Source organism: Gossypium raimondii, chromosome 7 (genome assembly GCF_025698545.1).
Source record: "Gossypium raimondii isolate GPD5lz chromosome 7, ASM2569854v1, whole genome shotgun sequence".
Taxonomy (NCBI): Eukaryota; Viridiplantae; Streptophyta; class Magnoliopsida; order Malvales; family Malvaceae; genus Gossypium; species Gossypium raimondii.
In genome coordinates, this window is record NC_068571.1 from 24,385,103 (window position 1) to 24,403,938 (window position 18,836).

Genomic DNA, 18,836 nt, shown 5'->3' on the forward strand with positions numbered 1-18,836 from the left:
GTTTCACTTGTTAGTACATCACGTTTGTAAGAGCCCATCACTCTTACTTTTGTGTATTGTGCCTTGCCTCGATCGGAATCCACTTGATCCGCACAACTAAGCTTTGGCATGCTCACATTGAACACTGAGTTAACCTTGAGTTTTCCTGCCAAAACTTTGAAATGGCCTCCGTGTCTTTACCAAAAAATAAGTCAGAATGAAAAACATTACCAAAGTGTTTGAGTTGTACCTCACTCGCAATATTTACTCGTCTCAACTGCCCAATTTGCATCACCATTTTACCCCCAAAGTCTGATGCATAACCCACCTCTCTCATAGGTGGTAGCTGCACTGATAGCTCAATAGGCTTCATATCGGTTTTATGCCCCACTAGCATTTCCAAAAGGGCTTCCTTAGCAATTTGATCTACCGAGTCAATGTTCCTTTCATACAAAATATCCTCGGCTAGTTGGATTGTCGACAATACCTTGGTTCCAACTTTCATGTCTTGATTTACTGGCTCAACACATCGTGATTGTGGATCATCAAAGATATGAATAAAATCAGAAAAGGAAAAAGGCCTGTCTTAATCCCATCAAGAAGTTCAACCCAAGAACAAAATAATAGTCATCTAAATAGATTACCTCAAAATCTTCCTTGTGTTGAAAAATCGGGATTGAAAAATACAGCGAAAAATAAATGTGGGGAAAAATCAGAGTTTTAAATTTTTTTCTAAAACTTGTGATATCTAAAATAATAAACACTTGATTAAAATTGTACATTTTCGATTCGTCTAGGATGAACGCTTCGACTAAGTAGTCATCTCCGTTATCCTCAAGCTCACGTTTGTCGAGTGTGAGTTCGCTTCAAATCAGAAAATTTTCACAAAAAAATACTGGTGGGATAATTTCACAATTTCTCTAAACTTTTGGGCCAAGTTGTAAATAAAAAATATTTCTAGAAATTTTCTGAAATAATTTCTTTAGAGAATTTTATCTCTACAACTTTCTCTTGAATTCAAGTGTGTGTGAAATAATGACCCAAGACTCTCTTTATATAATGAGAGTTTAGAGAGTTAAATTATAATTAAACTTAACCACTTTAATATTAAATTAATATAATACTTATCAAGATAAGTATTATATTAAATTAATATTAAATTTTATTAAATTAATAGAATATTTATCTACAAGATAAACATTAAAGTAAATTTAATATTAAGATAATCACTTTAATATTAAATTAATATAATATTATTAAGATAACTATTAAGATAAGTATTAAATTAAATTTAGTGTTAAATCTATTAAAATAATATTATTTTTGGAATAGTTAATTTGAAATCAAATTATTCAGTAGAGTCCCAGTAGGAGTGTGATTCCTCCATGCTCAACCATCGAAGACTCACCACCACCAATCATTTACTGACCACCAGAATACCACTATCGCAGCCGTCGACACCCCGAGCTGGTACAGTTATTGCCGGTTCGATTTGGGCCAGTGATGGCCCAACCGGTCCAATCCAGCCTTGAGTTGGACCGTTGGCTTAGTTTCATATACCAGGCTCGGTTCGACCAGTTTTTGGATATTGGTCTCGGTTTTGGGCTCCCAAGCTTAATTTTTTATCTCAGGTCCAATTTTCAAGTTCAATTAGCCATTGGTCCAATTGTCTGACTTGAAAATTAATTTCTAAAAATATCATATTAATTTTAATTAATTTGATTAATTTAATTTTACTTGATCAAAATTAATTTTTCCAAAAATCACTTAGATTTTTTGAATTAATTTTTTAAGAAAATTCTTTAATCAATTTCTATAGTTGAACAATTTTTACGGTTGCCCAATTTAATTCCACATCGAATAAATCGACTCAATTAAGTTATTTCCAAAGTCGTAGAATTTTCTTCTGATTCAAATGCAGTCTGATCGAGCTTTTGTTAAGTTAGCGGATGGATCAATCAGACATATACAATTAGGCTCTAGTAATTGCAATTATGTCCAAAAGCATTGTTCCGATAATTTGCAATTATTTAGTCATGGAGTCAGTTCACAAGAAGTACGATGATTGAAAACTCCTTATTGCATACTTTTTACGAAAGCAATTCATCCAACTACCTTGTCCAATGACCACATCATGTGTGTGTTACCCTTATATGATATCCTTGATTCCTTTAAGTTAAATCTATTCACTCAATACAATACTATTTTATCTCATTATTACCACTGTGTCTTCTTAATGATTAATATGATCACTGTAAACAAATGACTGTGATAAATTGCTCGTTCGAGAATAAGCAACCCGTGGCCACGTTTCATATTTATCAATCCACACAATGCCAATGAGAAGATATCGTTAACTCTTTATTGAGCTATGAATTCCATTGTTATTAGTAAAGCAATGTCATACACAAGTCATGTGCCCAACATACCGGTTATTGGCTTGACCATTTTTTGAACATAAGCCTCCACTTATATCAAAGCACATGAGTTAAATACGCATAGTCAGTGACTAACCCGGGATTTAGGTAAATCATACCATGAATGTCACAAGTGAAAATTCACAAACAGATTCAGAATTAATTAATCTTGGGTCCAATCCAATGTATCATTCTACCATTGAATACATCTATGTCTTTACTCGTGGAATCAACTACTCCGATAGCCAAGACTAATCATCTTCTCAATTGGAATTGTAGACAACATGATAATTCTTCTAAGTATTTGAATCAAATGCTCACTTTTATTTTTTTACGAGATTACAGACTCATTTAGATTATCTATTGAAGTAGTCTTTCTCGCGATGTAAACGTTCTTATAATGCCACTTATCATCAGTTTGAACTTAGACAATTAATGAGCTAATATTTTCTTATCACAATTTCGCTATGCATGCAAAATATGAAAAACAAAAATACAAAAAATATAATAGTGAAATGCAAAATTAACTTTATCTATTTATTCATCATTCAAATAAATAGAAAATAATTACATGTTTACTACAATATGGACACATTTCCCAATACCCTACCCTTCCACTCGCAGAGTTGAAGCTCTATTTCTCGTGCTACTCTTATAGTTGAGACATCTTTGAAATTCATCGTCTTAATATTCTTATTCGATTTTCTAACTAAGAAACCAAGTTTGTCTACGACTTTCTCTAATATGAATAGATCTGATGCTCTTGTATCAACAAGAGCACTTTTTCTTTGACCTACGATGTTGATGTCCACAAACATCAACCCTAGCTGCCTACTATTCCTTTTCGCAAGAGTGAGTATCATTGACTCAAGATTTGAAGCCTTACTCTCATTAGGCTCCGCTTTTTCTCTTTTACTGATCATGGACAACTTAGATTGCTCTGGACAGTCTTGCATTTTATGCAGACCACTACAAAAGAAGCACTCAACTGGCTTCGTCTTGCTTTCTTTGCCCCTCTTGGCTTTGACACCACGCAAGACCGAACCAAGACTTATAGGCGCTTTTTATGGCTCATCATCCCCTTTGATGACTAAAAGCACATACCTCTTCAGACAGTCCTTTCTTGTTTATGGACCGTCACAAAAGAAACATTTTATCTCTCTACCCTTCTCATTTAGGTTGTTGTTGGTTTTCCACTTCTCGTTTCGTCGTTTCCCATTGCCATCATTACTATTACCATTGTCATACTCGCCATGTCCTTCTTCATCTTCCCCACCATCACCCTTCCCATTGGCCTTGGAAGACTCAAACTTATCTTTCCTTGGAACAAGTTCAATTAAGGACTTTATTATCGTCATGGCTTTGGTAAGTTCTTGGACTTATCAGCGTTGCAACTTTTGCTTCACCCATGGCTTCAACCCATCCAAAAAGGAAAAAAACACCTCATTCTCTTTCAAATAAAAAATTTGGAGCATGGCTTCACTTAACTCCCGCACATACTCCCTAACTGTGCCTCGTTGCGTAAACTGGTGTAACTTTGCTCGAGCCTTATACTCGGTATAATCTGGGTAAAATTGTGCCCTGAATTCCTTTTGGAACTCCTCTCAAGTCCCAAATGTGGTTCCACCACGTTTCTTGTAACACCTCATACCTAACCCAATCGCCGGATCCGGGTTACAGGGTGCTACACTCCATAATCAAATTTAACTATCACATCATTTATTACAATTTGCCTTTTCAAACAATTCAAGTCAATAATATATTATTGATGACATATTTACTAATTGACTTCACAATTCTCAAAAATCTATTTCAATGATAACTCTATAAATTAAGGTACAACGATTTCACTAAGTAAATTTAACCTATTGGATATTTACTTAGTGTTGGAATTATAATATGACCACTTACCAATTAGTAGCTAAACCATATCTTTTGAAGAAAATTTTTTGTATATATGTATAGGATATGATATTTTATATGAATAGACACTTGTACGTATCATGCCAATAAGTTATGATATACACTACCTATTACAATTGACTTTTGGTCAGGAGTCAAATACAACCCATTTTAGAAGTTTTGAATGTGCAATAAATGTTCAAGTTGCTCCACCACAAAGCACGAAATGAGTATTCAAATAAAGTTGATAATATATACTAATTATAAGTCTCGTATTATAAGATGTTTTAAATGATTTGGAGATTCAATTTTGACATGATTTGTGATTACTATTTGCTTTGATAGTTTTCCCAACATTAGGAGAGAAAAACAATAGTTGGATAAATAAATTACTTGAAATAAATTAGCATTATCTTGATCATCGTAGAAAGTTATTTGAACCAAAAGTTCAAAAAGATAATTCATTTTATTACAAGTTAACTACCAAATATATTTACTAACCCGATGAGAATAATCAAGTGTTATATACCAGTTAATGTTTTGATTTGAATTGAAGTCCTAGTAGGACAACTTGTTAGAATAAATTAAAGTAATGCATGCCTGAAGCATGACAAGTCGATTGGTACCGAAGATGAAAATTCTCGTAAAAGAAAATAATTAATATATATGTCAGATGGTGGAGGTGGGTGTTCCAGAAGAGCCTTAAGACATAACTAATTATTAAAACTCCAAAAGAGAGTCAAATACCTGAAATTGACGATAGAAATAATTAAAATAAAGAAATCTCGATAAGTTATGTCAATAAGAGAAAACATGGAACCGTGAAAATAGAAAGTTGTTGACAATATTTTTGCATGCATTAGTATTATTGAGATAATGAAGCAAAAAGAGGATCTTGAATAAATTTGTCAAAAAACATAGACATGAAATAGATTGGCTAAAATAGAAAGACACAATTTAAGTAGAATTAAATTTGTGAAGTTTCTGGACCAGTAGTCCAAGCATCTAAAGGTTTAAGGTCAGTGGAGTACAAATGAGTTGTTTTGTGAAAATGAAATAAGAAAATGAAGTTATCTCTAAAGCCTTAGCAATAATTATGAAAATATATTCTTTTGTGGTAGATGCAATAACATTTAGATATCTCATTAGTTTGACGACTTATGAAAATTTGATATGTATCTAATGATTGTTGTTACAATCTTTATATGAATCACTATCTAGTATAAATTTATATTAAAATCCTTGAAGGATTAGAATGTTGTAAGCGTATAAAAATTCTCAAGATATTATTCGATACATTTGAGTAAATATTTATATGAAATAAATTAACTTAAACATATGTGGTAAATTCAACTAGGTGAATAATAGTTAAAGAAATATTATAAGATGATCCAACATGCACATGAATAAAAAGATCATAACCAAACTTTGTTATGATTATTATTCAAACTCCTGAATAGATCAAAATATATTTGTAACACCCCTAACCCGTATACGTCGCCGTATTAGGGTTACGAGGCATTACCAAACAAACACAACCATTTTTTTTCCACACCAATTCTTAATACAAAACATACATATTCGTCAATTCAATATCATAGCACAACCGAAACTCATCCCTTAACCAATTTACAGCATAAACACCACTTCAAATTAAGGTTAGATCATGATCAATATACATTATGTTCTTTCATACTCTTTAGCCGAATTGTTTAATAAAAACTTACAAGCATTTTTACTATGTTTTAAACTTACTTATACAAACTAATTCATAATTTATTCATGATGTAACCAATCAAGAAATATAATCAAGTTATCAATCATACTAATTATCATTTATACAAATAGACTTATACCATGGTCGAATCATTTAAATCAATCACATTGAACATTCAACCTAGAATATATAAAACTAAGTTTAAACATAATGATCAAGCCATTTTTAACTAAACCGAATTTAAGCATAGGAAATAGACCATTAAAACATATTCGTTAATACCAAATTCAAAACGAAAAGAGATAAGCCATTTTCGCATGGCTCATATTCACATATCCCAAAAATTTAAACATATTAACTAGACTATACATGTCATAGGTTCGAGTTCAAAATATATAAAATACCAAAGACGGTCGATAGTGTGATAGATTATGCTGATGATCCCCGAGCTCGTAATGCGTCTCCAAAATCTATAAGAATAGATAGACAAAGATAACCAAAGTAAGCTTTTATAGCTTAGTAAGTCTATAGCGTATCTAAAAATACATATAAAAGAATCACATAATTATTTAAGTAAATTTATCGAAATCACAAATATCAAATATAATTACTAACCAAACATTTCTATATTAAGTCATTTCGTTTAAATCTAAAAGAATGTATATTTAACTAATATACATAAACGGACAAAGGTATATACATTATATGCATAAAATCAAATTACTAACATAATCATTATCTGCATATCTGATTTCTAGAGTACTTGTTCGTACTTCATCGGATCCATTTATATATAATTGTTCAATTACATATACCAAAAGCATAATTTTATACTTATAAACTATAAAGGCCGAATGCACATATTCACTTATACCCACCTATGCCGAATGCATACATATATACACTTATATCTACCTATGCCGAATGCATACAAATATATATCCACCTATGCCGAATGCCTACATATGCACACATAAATATCCAACAATTTTCATGACATCCGAGATATATATATATATATATACATACTAACTAATCACAAAGATTCGAACAATTATATACTCATCAACATCTTGAAACAATGTTCATACATTCATCCATTTCATATAAAATCATATCTATATTTATACCAAATGCTTAGAATCACTTAATTCATCATATTCGGATCACCGGCACTTAGCCTGCTAGGCTTATAGCCTGATTCAGATCACCGGCACTTAGCCTGCTAGGTTTATAACCTGATTCATATCACCGGCACTTAGCCTGCTAGGCTTATAGCCCGATTCAGATCACCGGCACTTAGCCTGCTAGGTTTATAACCTGATTCATATTCACCAATTCCAAACTTGAAAATTCAATGATTCAACCGAATACATTTATATATATATTTTTGAGTCTATCATATACATATATAATTACGTACTCATAATCAAAGCATGAATTTATATTTGTATACTCATACATATTCGAATCTAATATATATACATCCATAATTTCATTCCCAAATCCATATAAGGTATCATACATGTATATGCAAGCTTGTTCGATCCACATATATATATATTACACATATATATATTCGTACATTATATAATCACAACCATAACATTTGAACTTTTAATTGAATCCAAAATTTATACTTTTATATACATACCTATTCGAACATCACATGTATATGTATGAAATTCACACATCAACTAACATAAATTTTATACTTGTAATTATAACTCATTAATTATAAAATAAATATACTTATATATATATATTGATTTCATAACATGAATTTTTTCTAACAGACTTACCTCGGACAGTGAAAAATTGAAATCGGATAATTAGTCGACGATTTTGGTTTTTCCCCGATCTAGCTCCGATTTCTTTGGTTCTTGATCTAAACATATTCAAAATGAGCTAGTTTAAATATTATTAACTTCAATTTAATCCAAAAACACATAAATGGAAAATTACAAATTTGCCCCTAACATTTTACATTTTTCACAATTTAGTCCGAATTACACAAAACACAAAACATTCAAATTTTGACTATACTATGGTTAGGCCGAAACTTCATTATACTCATACAAGTCCATGCATTTCATTTATTTCGTATTTTAGTCCCTCAAAAATTTATTTTCACAATTTAGCCCTAAATACTCAAATTCATCAAAAATCCCAAGACAAAACATGTTAATCTAACTCATATATTTCATATTTCATCAACTAACATCATAAAACTCAAACATCCATCAATGGCACATTTCAAAATCATCATCAATTCACAAAATTTAAGCATGGGTTTTGAAGAACACAAAACAACGATGTCAAAAACGTAAAAATTATCAAAAACCGAACAAAGAACTAACCTTAATTAAAATTTAAAATGGCCGAATGTAGCTAGGTTCTTCTTTCTTTTTCTTTTGTTTAGTTTCGGTCATGAAGATGAAGAAGAAATAAAATAAAATGATGATGGCTTATAATATTTTTATTATAACATATTAATATAATATACATAATTATAACCTTTATAATTAATATTAATAATATAAAAACTATATGCTATCACTTAATGCCGTCCACTAGCATTTAAATGAATTAATTGCCACATAAGACCTCCATATTAAAAGAACATCCACTATTCAGCCCTTTTAAAATGACCACAAAATTTTTATTTTACGCGATTTAATCTTTTTTTAATCGGACACTCAAACGATTTAAATTAAATCATGAAATTTTCACACAAGTAAATTCACACATAAAATTATAGAAAATAATATTAAAATATTTTTAGGACTCGGATTTGTGGTCCCGAAACTACTATTCCGATTAGGGTCAAAACCGGGTTGTTACAATATTTCTCCAAAATTCTTCCTCGCTAATGGCATTCAGAAGAATGATGATATAAATGTTTAGCAAATTCTTCAAGTTATCATTTGAAAAACTAGTATTTAAGATTGAATATGTAAAATATGAGATATCATGTAATGTTGTCATGAGGGAAGTAAATATGCGTTGTATCATATTTTTCTTTACTAAGGTTTTTTCTCATTGAATTTTCTTGGTAATATTTTTAATGAGGCATTAAACGAATTGAGTTATTCGAGTTAATTCAATTTTTTTTTCGAATTTCGAATTCGAATCGAGTTGAGTTTTTGGATTTAAATAATTCAAATAAATCGAATACCAAACTATTATATTTTAAAGTTTACCCCAAACTCCCAAACTTTTGTACTTTCTCCCAATACTTTTACTCTCCTCCCATCCCATCCCATCCCATCCCCGTCTACCTCAAACCCATTTTTTCTTTAGATTTTTTTTTTGAATATCCCCCCTCCCCAAATTTTACTCTCCCATTTACTTTCCCTCCAAAATTTACTCTCCAAAACTTTTTATTTTTTCCCCTAAACTTTTACTTCTCATCCTTAACCCTAAATAAAAAATTAAAATCATCCAAAAAAAATCCCTAAACCTAAATAGTAATAATTTTATTTATATCTACATTTATATTATTAAATTAAATTACACATTTTGTACTATTTATATTATTGAATTATTTAATCAAATTGAATATTTATAAATTTATGTTAAAATTGAATTATTGATGATGCTATAAAATATTCGTGTTAAAATTTTATATTAGTATCGATTTCACATTTTATCTTTAAAATAATTTTTATTAAAATCACTTTTTACATCTAATATATTTTTTAATTTCAAAATACATAGTGACAAGAATCGAAGATAATTGAAGCAATTAAGCAAGCAAAGAAGCTAACCCGTATATAAAAGATTAATAAATAAGTTATGAAGAGATGAAAGTTAATAACAAATTTGATTACGGTGAATGACAATTGTTACAATGACTATTAGGTAGTGACTTTACTTTTATTTTCATAATTCGTGTTGTTTACTTAGTGATTTTACTTTTATTTGATTTTATTATAATAATAAAAAGCTAGAAAGCAAAAAGCCTCCAGAAGTCTTCCCGTTGAATTTTGAATTGACCGTCAACAGGGCAAAGATTTTTTTGACACCATAAGCATTACGAGGACGTAGGCAGATAAAGCTTTAATTATGAATTCCTCTATTTTTTTTAAAAGTTAGATTTCTTAATTTAATTTTCATATTTTAACTAAACCGATAAATTAATCCGATCAACTAACATTATTAAAATTTATCATTTATCAACGATTTAATCATTTATATAAATAATGACATTTATATGCGAATGAAATTTAAAATTAAATCATAAAAAGAATATGAAAATGACATTTTTCCTCAATTGATAGTCGGAACAAATGGAAACTACCTTCTCTTTTAATTTAGCTCTTTCAAATAGAATTATCATTAATATAATGAATGGAGAAATGGTAAATTTTGTAAGACAGATCTAGATTTCACTACTTTTGCATATTATTATCATATATGTAAATTTAACACATATAAAGAATATATATATTTGTCATTATTTCCCATGTAAAATTATGAGGTCTAGATATATCAAATTGAACTCTAATCAAATGCCATTTCCCCTTTTCTGAATGTTTGTACATACATATAATCTTTCTATTTTCAACAATCATCAAAATATTTTAAATGCTATCTCTCTGCCTTACCACTATGACCTGAATTACTGTGTCAGAAAAAACGAATAATCAAATGGAGCTATATATTTACAAAAGTGAGAGAAGGGGAAAGAAGTTCTGCCCATCATTGATTAAACTCTACTCATCCTCATCCTCATCCTAATCCTCAATGATTTAATCCTCTTACCTCGAAGGGTGGGGTCGGAGTTACCCAAGTTTACAGGTGAAGATACAAACAAAACCGGTGCTTGGCATTTAATGATGATACAAACCAAGCCGGTGCTTGGTGTTTAATCATGTTCATGCTGTAACATTAGGCTTTTGTGTGTCTTGCCTGATCATTACGTCCCTTGAGCTGAAGCAACCTAGACATTGATCGCAGCCTGTTCGTTATCTCCGTGAATGATGGTCTAGATTCAGGATCAGCTGACCAGCATTGTTCCATCAGCTCCCTCCAATCAGGGTCACAGTGTTCTGGAATTGGAGGTCGAAGAGTGTTCTTCACAATCCCCCCTGCAATCACATTTTACGAATGGAATGTAAAGCCAAATTTAAGTGAAAAAAGGAAGCTTTTTCTTTAGTTTTCAGATACATATGGCAAAAATTCAATACACCATTTTAGCTAAAATATGCACTCCATAGTGGATCTAATACCATGTCATAACATCCCAATTACTTTTTCCATGCCTGTAAAATTTCTGCTTAAAATCGTAGCTAATGGCAAATTAGATAAACTGAAATCTTACCAATAATGGCACCACAATGCATATCAGCATAAGGCTCCTCTTCAGTCAAGATTTCCCACATTGAAATTCCAAATGAGAACACATCAACCTGCCAAATCAAATATCATAAATTTCGGCATTTAACATGCTTGTTCTTTCCTTCACAGTGGCAGCACACACTGACCTTCTCAGAAACACGATTGCTGTTACCATTTAATAACTCTGGTGCCATCCATGGAAGGGTTCCTCGCACACCTCCAGAAACAAGAGTGCTGTGCTTAATTCTTGATAATCCAAAATCTCCAACCTACAGAAACAATACACAGTAACCATGTTTCAAGTGAACAGCCAATGAAAACCTCCCATCACCAAGCTTCCTAACTTGACAAGATAAGGGTATGCTACTGTCCCCAAGCATATCGGCATTCATCTTGGACCAAAAACAATCACTTTCACTTCAATCAGAATTAATTATTCTTCTCTCTAGCCATTTATGGTCTTTAGTAATAACGTTAGCCACCTTGAACTCAATATCTACTAGAGACGAGTTTGTAAATATTACCTTGCATATGGGTCGTTGTGGGTCCCTTAGATTCACAAGCAAATTATCACATTTCAGATCAAAATGGACAATGTTTTTGGAGTGCAAGTATTCCATGCCAAAAGCTGCATCCCTGGCAATTATAAGCTTTTTGCAACAATCAAGCGATCTGCATAAGAATTCCAAACAACCAGTAAGCACATCATTAATGAGGGAAGGACTAAAAATTTGAGAGGATGAACCTAGGTTACCCATCCTTCTTGATTAGGACATTTCTAAGCGATCCGTTGACCATAAATTCAGTTACAGTTGCCAAAGTTCCTCCAGTTCCATCTGGTACTACTCCATAAAATGCTACCACATTTGGATGAAGCAGATTTGAGAGGATCTGTGCTTCTCTCCAGAAGTCTTTTGTCTGGCACAACCAAATATATATTAGCTTCAGGCATGCAAATAACTGAAATTGCTATGAAGAATTTGACTGCAAAACTGTTTAAAGATCTCTATAGTACTACAGTGGTAATCCCCCCTTTTGCTTGCTATTTCAAGATTAAAGAAAAAGAAGCAAAGCAGGGAAATAATGACCCAGTTCAAAATGACCACCGAAGTGGAGCATCTTGGATAATTCTCAGCTATTTCTTTCACATTTACTTCAATTGACTCAAGTACCAAACCCCACTCTTAAAGGATTAAAAGAAAAAAGAAAAGGAAAACCCTTTTTCTTTTCTTCTTTTGAAGACCTCTACTCAAATTTTGAATCAACTATGGCAACCCACAGACTAATTTTTCTTTATAAAAACATGCGTTTGTGATAAATATCAACACTCTTCCTTGATAAACATATGTGATTTTGATGCATGTCAAAGCTGCTGCAAATTACTTTTAACTCGAGGGCTGAAAACCCTCCATAAACAGAAAAAACAGATTACCAAATCTCAAATCACAGAGAAGGGCAGAATAACAGTAGTGGATATATTTCCCTTTAAAAGGAGTCAAGAAGAAGGCCGAAAAGGAAGAAGAGAAAGGGTACCCCCATGAATTTACTTCCATGACATAACAATAATAGTATTTTGAAACTCTTTCCTTGTTTCTGGAATGCAGTGTACAATTCATACCACCACCTAGCCAGCAACTATATTTAGGATTAGAAACTGGAAAGAAAGGGGCGGAAAAAGAGGGAAAAATCTCCGCAGACCTACCAGCTTGTCCTGGTCTGATGATTTCCCAGAAAAGCAACTCTTTTTTATTCTCTTTATAGCAACATCTGTTCCCCGCCATTTTCCATGGTAAACAGATCCATATGTACCAGATCCTAGCTCCCTCAGTTCTTCAAGATCGGCATTTTTAATAATCTGCACATCAAAATTAGAAAACCTTCATTAACGTTCAAAAGCTAATCTTTCAAGGAGGAAACTAAAATGGGGAGGGGGCTGATACAGGTGTGGTAATTTAGTCCAAAAAGTTACTGGTTACAAGGGAAATATGACTAGAAGTTGACATAGAATCAAATTTTCTATCAATTAACCATCAGTCTGGTAACCATATTAAAAGTAGATTAATAGCAATATTCTTGGTTTTCAGAGGGACAAAAGACAGTTGTTAGGGCTAATTACAAAGACAGTTAGAAAATAGACAAGAACTGAAAAGTCATGGCAAGGTAAGGAGATGGAGAAAAGATAAAAAGGAAGAGGGCAAACTACACAAACATGATCAAATTATAAACGGATGCATAAATTAAGTAGAATCTCTTTCATGTGTGCAGTAAAGAAGATGCCATAAGCAACACATGATTAGAATTAATCCTCCACACAGTATGTGGGTGGATAACAAATAATTTTATTATTTGAATAAATGTTGTCAAACTGCTACATATCTGAATCTAAAAGAGGAGAATAGTAAAAAAGAGTAACATGCAGTTTTTAAAATAGAACTAAATAGGCACAAAAGCCAGTTTGAAAAAGAAATGGTTTTAAATCATATTTCCAAGAAGAAAAACATTAGCATACCCTTGATTTTTTTTTAATTTTCATTTCATGTGTAATGTTCTTTTGTCAATTCCCAATTTTGTTTCAATGTTCTACCAAATAAAGGATATTAATTTTAGTAAAGATTTCAATGTAGATTAACTAAATGGAACCTTATTAAGAAAAACAAAATGTTTTTTCCGCCTAACAACTAGAGAATTACACTTGCTTTTCAAAATTTTATTACACTTCTCACTAAACAACACTGAATGAACTGGTCAAATATCAACTTTTTAAACTGAAAACAGGTATAAATAAGTTTCATGCAGAACCTGCAAGCCATAGATGTTGGCTTCCTTTTCAGCTATGACAGCATCACTGAAGGACTCATCCTTGTCTTGAACATCAGCTGAAGAATCCTATGAACAAAGCCATGAAGCTACCTGAGTCTACTAGCAGTGGTACACATTATAAAAACTAGATTTACATGATAAATTTAACAAATCTTACCTTAGACTCAGAATCTGCAATGGCATCCTCCAACTCTGTTCCAGTAGGAGATATGATATCAGTGCTGATCACATCCACATGTGGGACAACTGCAGATGAAACTAGCATCCCAGAAGGAACACTAGTGGTAACATCTTTTGACATAACTATGGGCTCCGGTTGGATTTGATATTGATTCTTTCTTGAAGGTTCAGTTAGAGAAAACGTAATATCTTCTACAATTGAATTCTTGTGCAAGGGATCTAGGAGGACCACCTTCTCAGCATTTGGATTGGAATAATTAAGTTCATCATCAATGAGGGGAACCTCTTTCCTAGCTGCATTATTGTCTGGAATTTGTGACATAGCATGAAGGTCTTCATTGAGCAAGCTTGAGCACAGAACAGAGTCAACATGAATTGTAGGTGAGTGCAACTTGGTTGAGCCCATAAGCATATCTTCTTTAGATATATCATTTTGACTTGCAATAAACTGAGATTGTGGTGGTTCATGCAACATAGGGCCATTCAAAGACTCAGAGATAAGATCACCCAATTTACTATCAAGTCTTGTGTCATTTATGCTCTTTGGAAACAAGCATGTGGCTTCAGTGTTCCTGGCACATGAAGTAATATCTCCCTGTCCAATTACTTTCCCATTGAAACCACAAGATTCAGCTATATCAGATGTGGTTTTTCCCAAGGTTTGCAGATGTTTGATGTTACTATTTATAGATAAGGATGAAGGAACCATCTTCTGAGAGACTTGCGAATCTTTTTCCTGAGTACCTACAGCAAAACCAGATGTTTGGTTGCAGTCTGCATTAGACAATTTGTTGTTATATCCCATACTGCTATCAGGGGATTTCCCCTCATAAAGTTTTCCACCTTGATGCAAAAATGGATCACTTATATAAGACATGTTCCTGGCATCCAAGCTTGCAGTATATTCTTCATAATTGTCAAGCCTCACAAAACTGGATTTACTCAAATCAATTTTAGCTGTTTGGCATTTTTCATTACTGTCACTGGTTCCCTTGTGAATAGGTTCATTCACGCCAGAAGATTCAGGGTTTGGAAAGCAGTTCTGCATATCCAGTTTTGATTTTGATGTAGATTCAGTGTCCAACAAGTAATTATCTGCACTGGACGTCATAAGATCAATTTTATCATGCTGTTGCATCAACCTTTCCTGCATGGAATTTGAAAAAACAAGGGAAGGTGATGGGCTCTTTGCAAAATTTAAAGGGGAAGATGGGCTCATTCCTTCTTGTGAACAGTAAGCAGACCTCCCTCCACAGTCCTGCAGCTTTGAATCTGAAAATGCATGTGATATGCCTGGGTGAGAATCCAGGGAATCAACAGATCCTGACAACAGGCTTAATGGATTGCCAGCATTTGAGATGGGCTTTTCAGAAAGGAATGATCTTTCTTTGTGCATAAACCTTTCATGTGAAATGCCATTGTAATCACCATTGCTTTTGTTGAAAACTACAAAAAATACGGAATCTTTGCTGGGATCAGGGCTTAGTAGCTGCCCTCCATAAGCTTGGCATGTGTGGTTGGCAGCAACCCTTATGCAAGGGTGACTTTGATTCATCAAAGCAGGTGGAACCTGTAGGGCATCTTTATAGTTAGGATTAATAGTGCTGCGGATCTCAGGATTCAAGTGTGCTGTATTGAAGGAATAGTTGTATTCAGAGCTGGAGTTATTAGACATTGATTGTGCACAAACATTGCATTCTTCATGCTGGAAAGGTAGTGGAGAAATAGGAGTAGATGGGGATCTGGTTGTATTTTGGATATCAAGGAAAACCTGAGATGGATGCAATGCATTAAAACCACCCATAGTGTCCAAAGAGATTACTGAAGTTGGACACCATTTGGGGAAACTAGGGTTAGGATTCAAATTGGGTCCCAATTGACATCCTTCATTAGGTAAGCAGAGCTCACCAGAGATTTTCCTAGGACTAGGATCTACTGTCCCATTGACAGCAGCCACATACTGGTAATCAGGATAGCTCTGGTGCATGGTCATTGCCTCAAGGGAAGATGCATTTCCAGATTCATCATAGGGAATCAAAAATATCCTCAGCTTTTTAGAACCTTTAAGCTTTTCAAGCCCATGGTATTCCTCTATCATATTCTTAAGGTCTTCATCAGAAGAAACAGATATAAGGGCATCAAGATCCTCACCTGGAAGTTGGTACTTGATTGAATGAGGTTGGTTGCAAAAATTTGAAGTTCTCCTCAGAAGCTCTTCCCAAGAAAGACAATCCTGAATGGAAATAATGTGCGTCTCTCCCCCAACATATCTGAGTTTACCATCACTTGGCCTAGGCAATATTTTTCCACCAAAGCTGCACAGAAGTTTCATTTTCCCAGATTGAGATCCATCAGTAGCTCCCTGCCCACTAAAGTTGTTGGAACTAGAAGAGTCACATGCATAAATGGCTGTAGTAGGTGGTCCAAAACCATTTGGATGGCTCCTATCACAATTCAGTTCACCATAAGCCTTCCCTGTCACTTGTCCAATTTCACCATCTTTCTTCTGGTATCTACCTATCTTTTCAACACAAGACCCATGTTCACTCCCTCTAGAAGAACCATTCAGAGATGCAAAATCAGAAATGTCAGAAGCACACTTCGAATCCATTCTTTTCAACTGAATTCGGGCAAGATCCTGATACCCCATCTCGCGGTTCTGATTGAACCAAACTCTCTTCTCATGTGTCAGTGCTGCATCTGGTCTAGCAATGGCTCTTGTGCCAACACACTCCTGAACAAACTCCATGGAGAATTCCTCACCTGTCTGTACAGATATAGTCTTATTATTATTTACATTCTTTCCAACATTAGGAACAGCATATGTATATTCTTGTTGTACTAATTGATCAGATGGGCCAGACGTTTCCCTGATCATGTTCCAAACAAGTTCCTAGGTTTGTTTACTTACATAACAACAATGTGTTAGCTCCTTGGACCACTCTTTTTCACTTCAATCCACCAATCAATAATGCATAATTAAGTCATTCATCGTATCAGCTAGCATTCAGAACCTCACGGTTAAAATCTAGGATTCCCTACACCTCAAACGCTAAACTTCAAATTTGACAGTAATACTTTCACAAATCACCAACATCTATCTTCAACTTGCAACCCAATTTCTCAACCAAATCCAACACATATGTACCCGTGACAAAAAGAACACCGCAAATTCGCAGATCCTTTTCACAAAAATTACGTACAAATTATTCACAAAATATCAGTTTCCATCCAATGCCAAAATTTAGTTAGAAATCTAATCATAACAAATACCTTCCTCTTCTACAAACTCCAGACCGTTGATCCAAAGGAAGAATATAAGCAAACCTATCTCTAACTCGAAAAAAGAAAAAAGGAAAGAAAAAAAGAGAGCTCAAAATCACATTTCAAGACCGTCGCTGTACGACAAACCTAAAAAAAATCAAACATAAAAAAATAAATAAATAACCAGCGACGTTTTCGAACAACGGCTTATCGATAACAGAATTTAAAATATAAGCGAAACTTAAAAGAAAATGATGATACCTGGTAATCAACCTCCTTTGTGAAATCAGTGGTTTGAGCTCCTGAGCTGACAATTATTGACGATTAAGATTTTTTTTTTTTGATACGATATAGAGAGGGAAAAGAACGAAATGAGAAAAAAAAAAAAGAAGAAAGAAAGAGGGAAAGTGGAAATGGTGGAGAAGGGAGCGTGGCTTACGGCTGTAGCAAGTTACAATTTCGGGCATGCAAGAGCTGACGTTGCCGAGAATTAAGCAGCATCCATCGACAACCCTCATTCAAATATGAATTATTAATTTTCAGTTTTTAAGTTGTAACGATTTTCCTGCGTTTAGTTTTGTTATTTGGAGTTCAGAGTTCTTTCATTTAAAAAGAAAATTGTTACAAGAGGGGCAATTTGCCACTAAATTTAATTGTTTGAATTTGAAAGTTTTGGGCAATACAATTTTAAAATTTTTATCCAAAATTATTTTACGGAACTTACAGCCCCGTTTGGTTGGATGTAATAGGAATACCATTTCAGCCTGATTCGGTGGGCCCTACCTATTCCGACGTTTGGTTGGACGTAATGCCCTATTACGGGCTGATTACATTACGCCCTTATTCGTCATATTTGATGGTTTCCATTCGGATGGAAAGGTCGGTTTAGTTGCGTTTTAGGTTGTACCAATCCTTCTTCCTGTTTTACCCTCCCAACCCGAAAGCCACCTCCACCTCCACCTCTCCCTCCCGATTTCTTAGGCCTCATCGTTTCGAGCAAGAACTAGGGCTCATCAAGGTTATTGATCTCCACATTCGACAAAGTTGCGTTGATCTCCATCCTTTCCGGGTATGTTTTGAATTCCTTTTTGTTTGAAACTTGTAAAAACAATGTTTGCTTTTCATGGAAATTACCAACTGCATTGGTTTCTTGATTGATTTTCATGGAAATTGAATGGTATTTCTCTGTTTCTCTGTGCTAATTATATTTGCTC

At 33.4% G+C, this 18,836-nt stretch overlaps 1 protein-coding gene and 1 long non-coding RNA gene across 8 annotated transcripts; both read right to left on the bottom strand.

Moving 5' to 3' along the window:
• Positions 1-6,215: 6,215 nt before the first annotated feature.
• Positions 6,216-8,468, bottom strand: LOC128042355 (uncharacterized). Its single transcript, XR_008197632.1, has 3 exons — positions 8,376-8,468; positions 7,818-7,903; positions 6,216-6,485 (listed from the first exon to the last, which is right to left on the bottom strand). It is a non-coding gene; the product is annotated as an uncharacterized LOC128042355 (long non-coding RNA).
• Positions 8,469-10,507: 2,039 nt separating this feature from the next.
• On the bottom strand, positions 10,508-18,207 carry LOC105798916 (uncharacterized). 7 transcript variants are annotated; one of them, XM_012629160.2, is made up of 10 exons: positions 18,062-18,202; positions 17,884-17,924; positions 14,336-17,125; positions 14,158-14,244; positions 13,061-13,213; positions 12,113-12,276; positions 11,883-12,030; positions 11,505-11,627; positions 11,342-11,429; positions 10,508-11,108 (listed from the first exon to the last, which is right to left on the bottom strand). In XM_012629160.2, exons 1-10 carry the CDS (start codon positions 18,138-18,140, stop codon positions 10,909-10,911), a joined length of 3,873 nt encoding a protein of 1,290 aa, XP_012484614.1. In that variant the 5' UTR covers positions 18,141-18,202; the 3' UTR covers positions 10,508-10,908. The 7 variants fall into 7 exon arrangements, with proteins under 7 accessions (XP_012484614.1, XP_012484647.1, XP_012484622.1 ...); XM_012629193.2 differs by having other exon boundaries at positions 17,884-17,929; positions 18,062-18,200; XM_012629168.2 differs by adding an exon at positions 17,632-17,769 and having other exon boundaries at positions 14,336-17,540; positions 17,884-18,189.
• Between the last annotated feature and the right edge of the window lie 629 nt (positions 18,208-18,836).

Excerpts from the sequence above, each read along its gene's own strand:
- LOC105798916 (XM_012629160.2), bottom strand. The coding sequence starts at position 18,140 with ATGAGGGTTGTCGATGGATGCTGCTTAATTCTCGGCAACGTCAGCTCT. Across the intron at positions 11,628-11,882 it reads CACAACGACCCATATGCAAG|GTTGGAGATTTTGGATTATC; the intron begins GTAATATTTACA and ends TTGTTTCTGTAG. Across the intron at positions 11,109-11,341 it reads GCATTGTGGTGCCATTATTG|GGGGGATTGTGAAGAACACT; the intron begins GTAAGATTTCAG and ends ATGTGATTGCAG.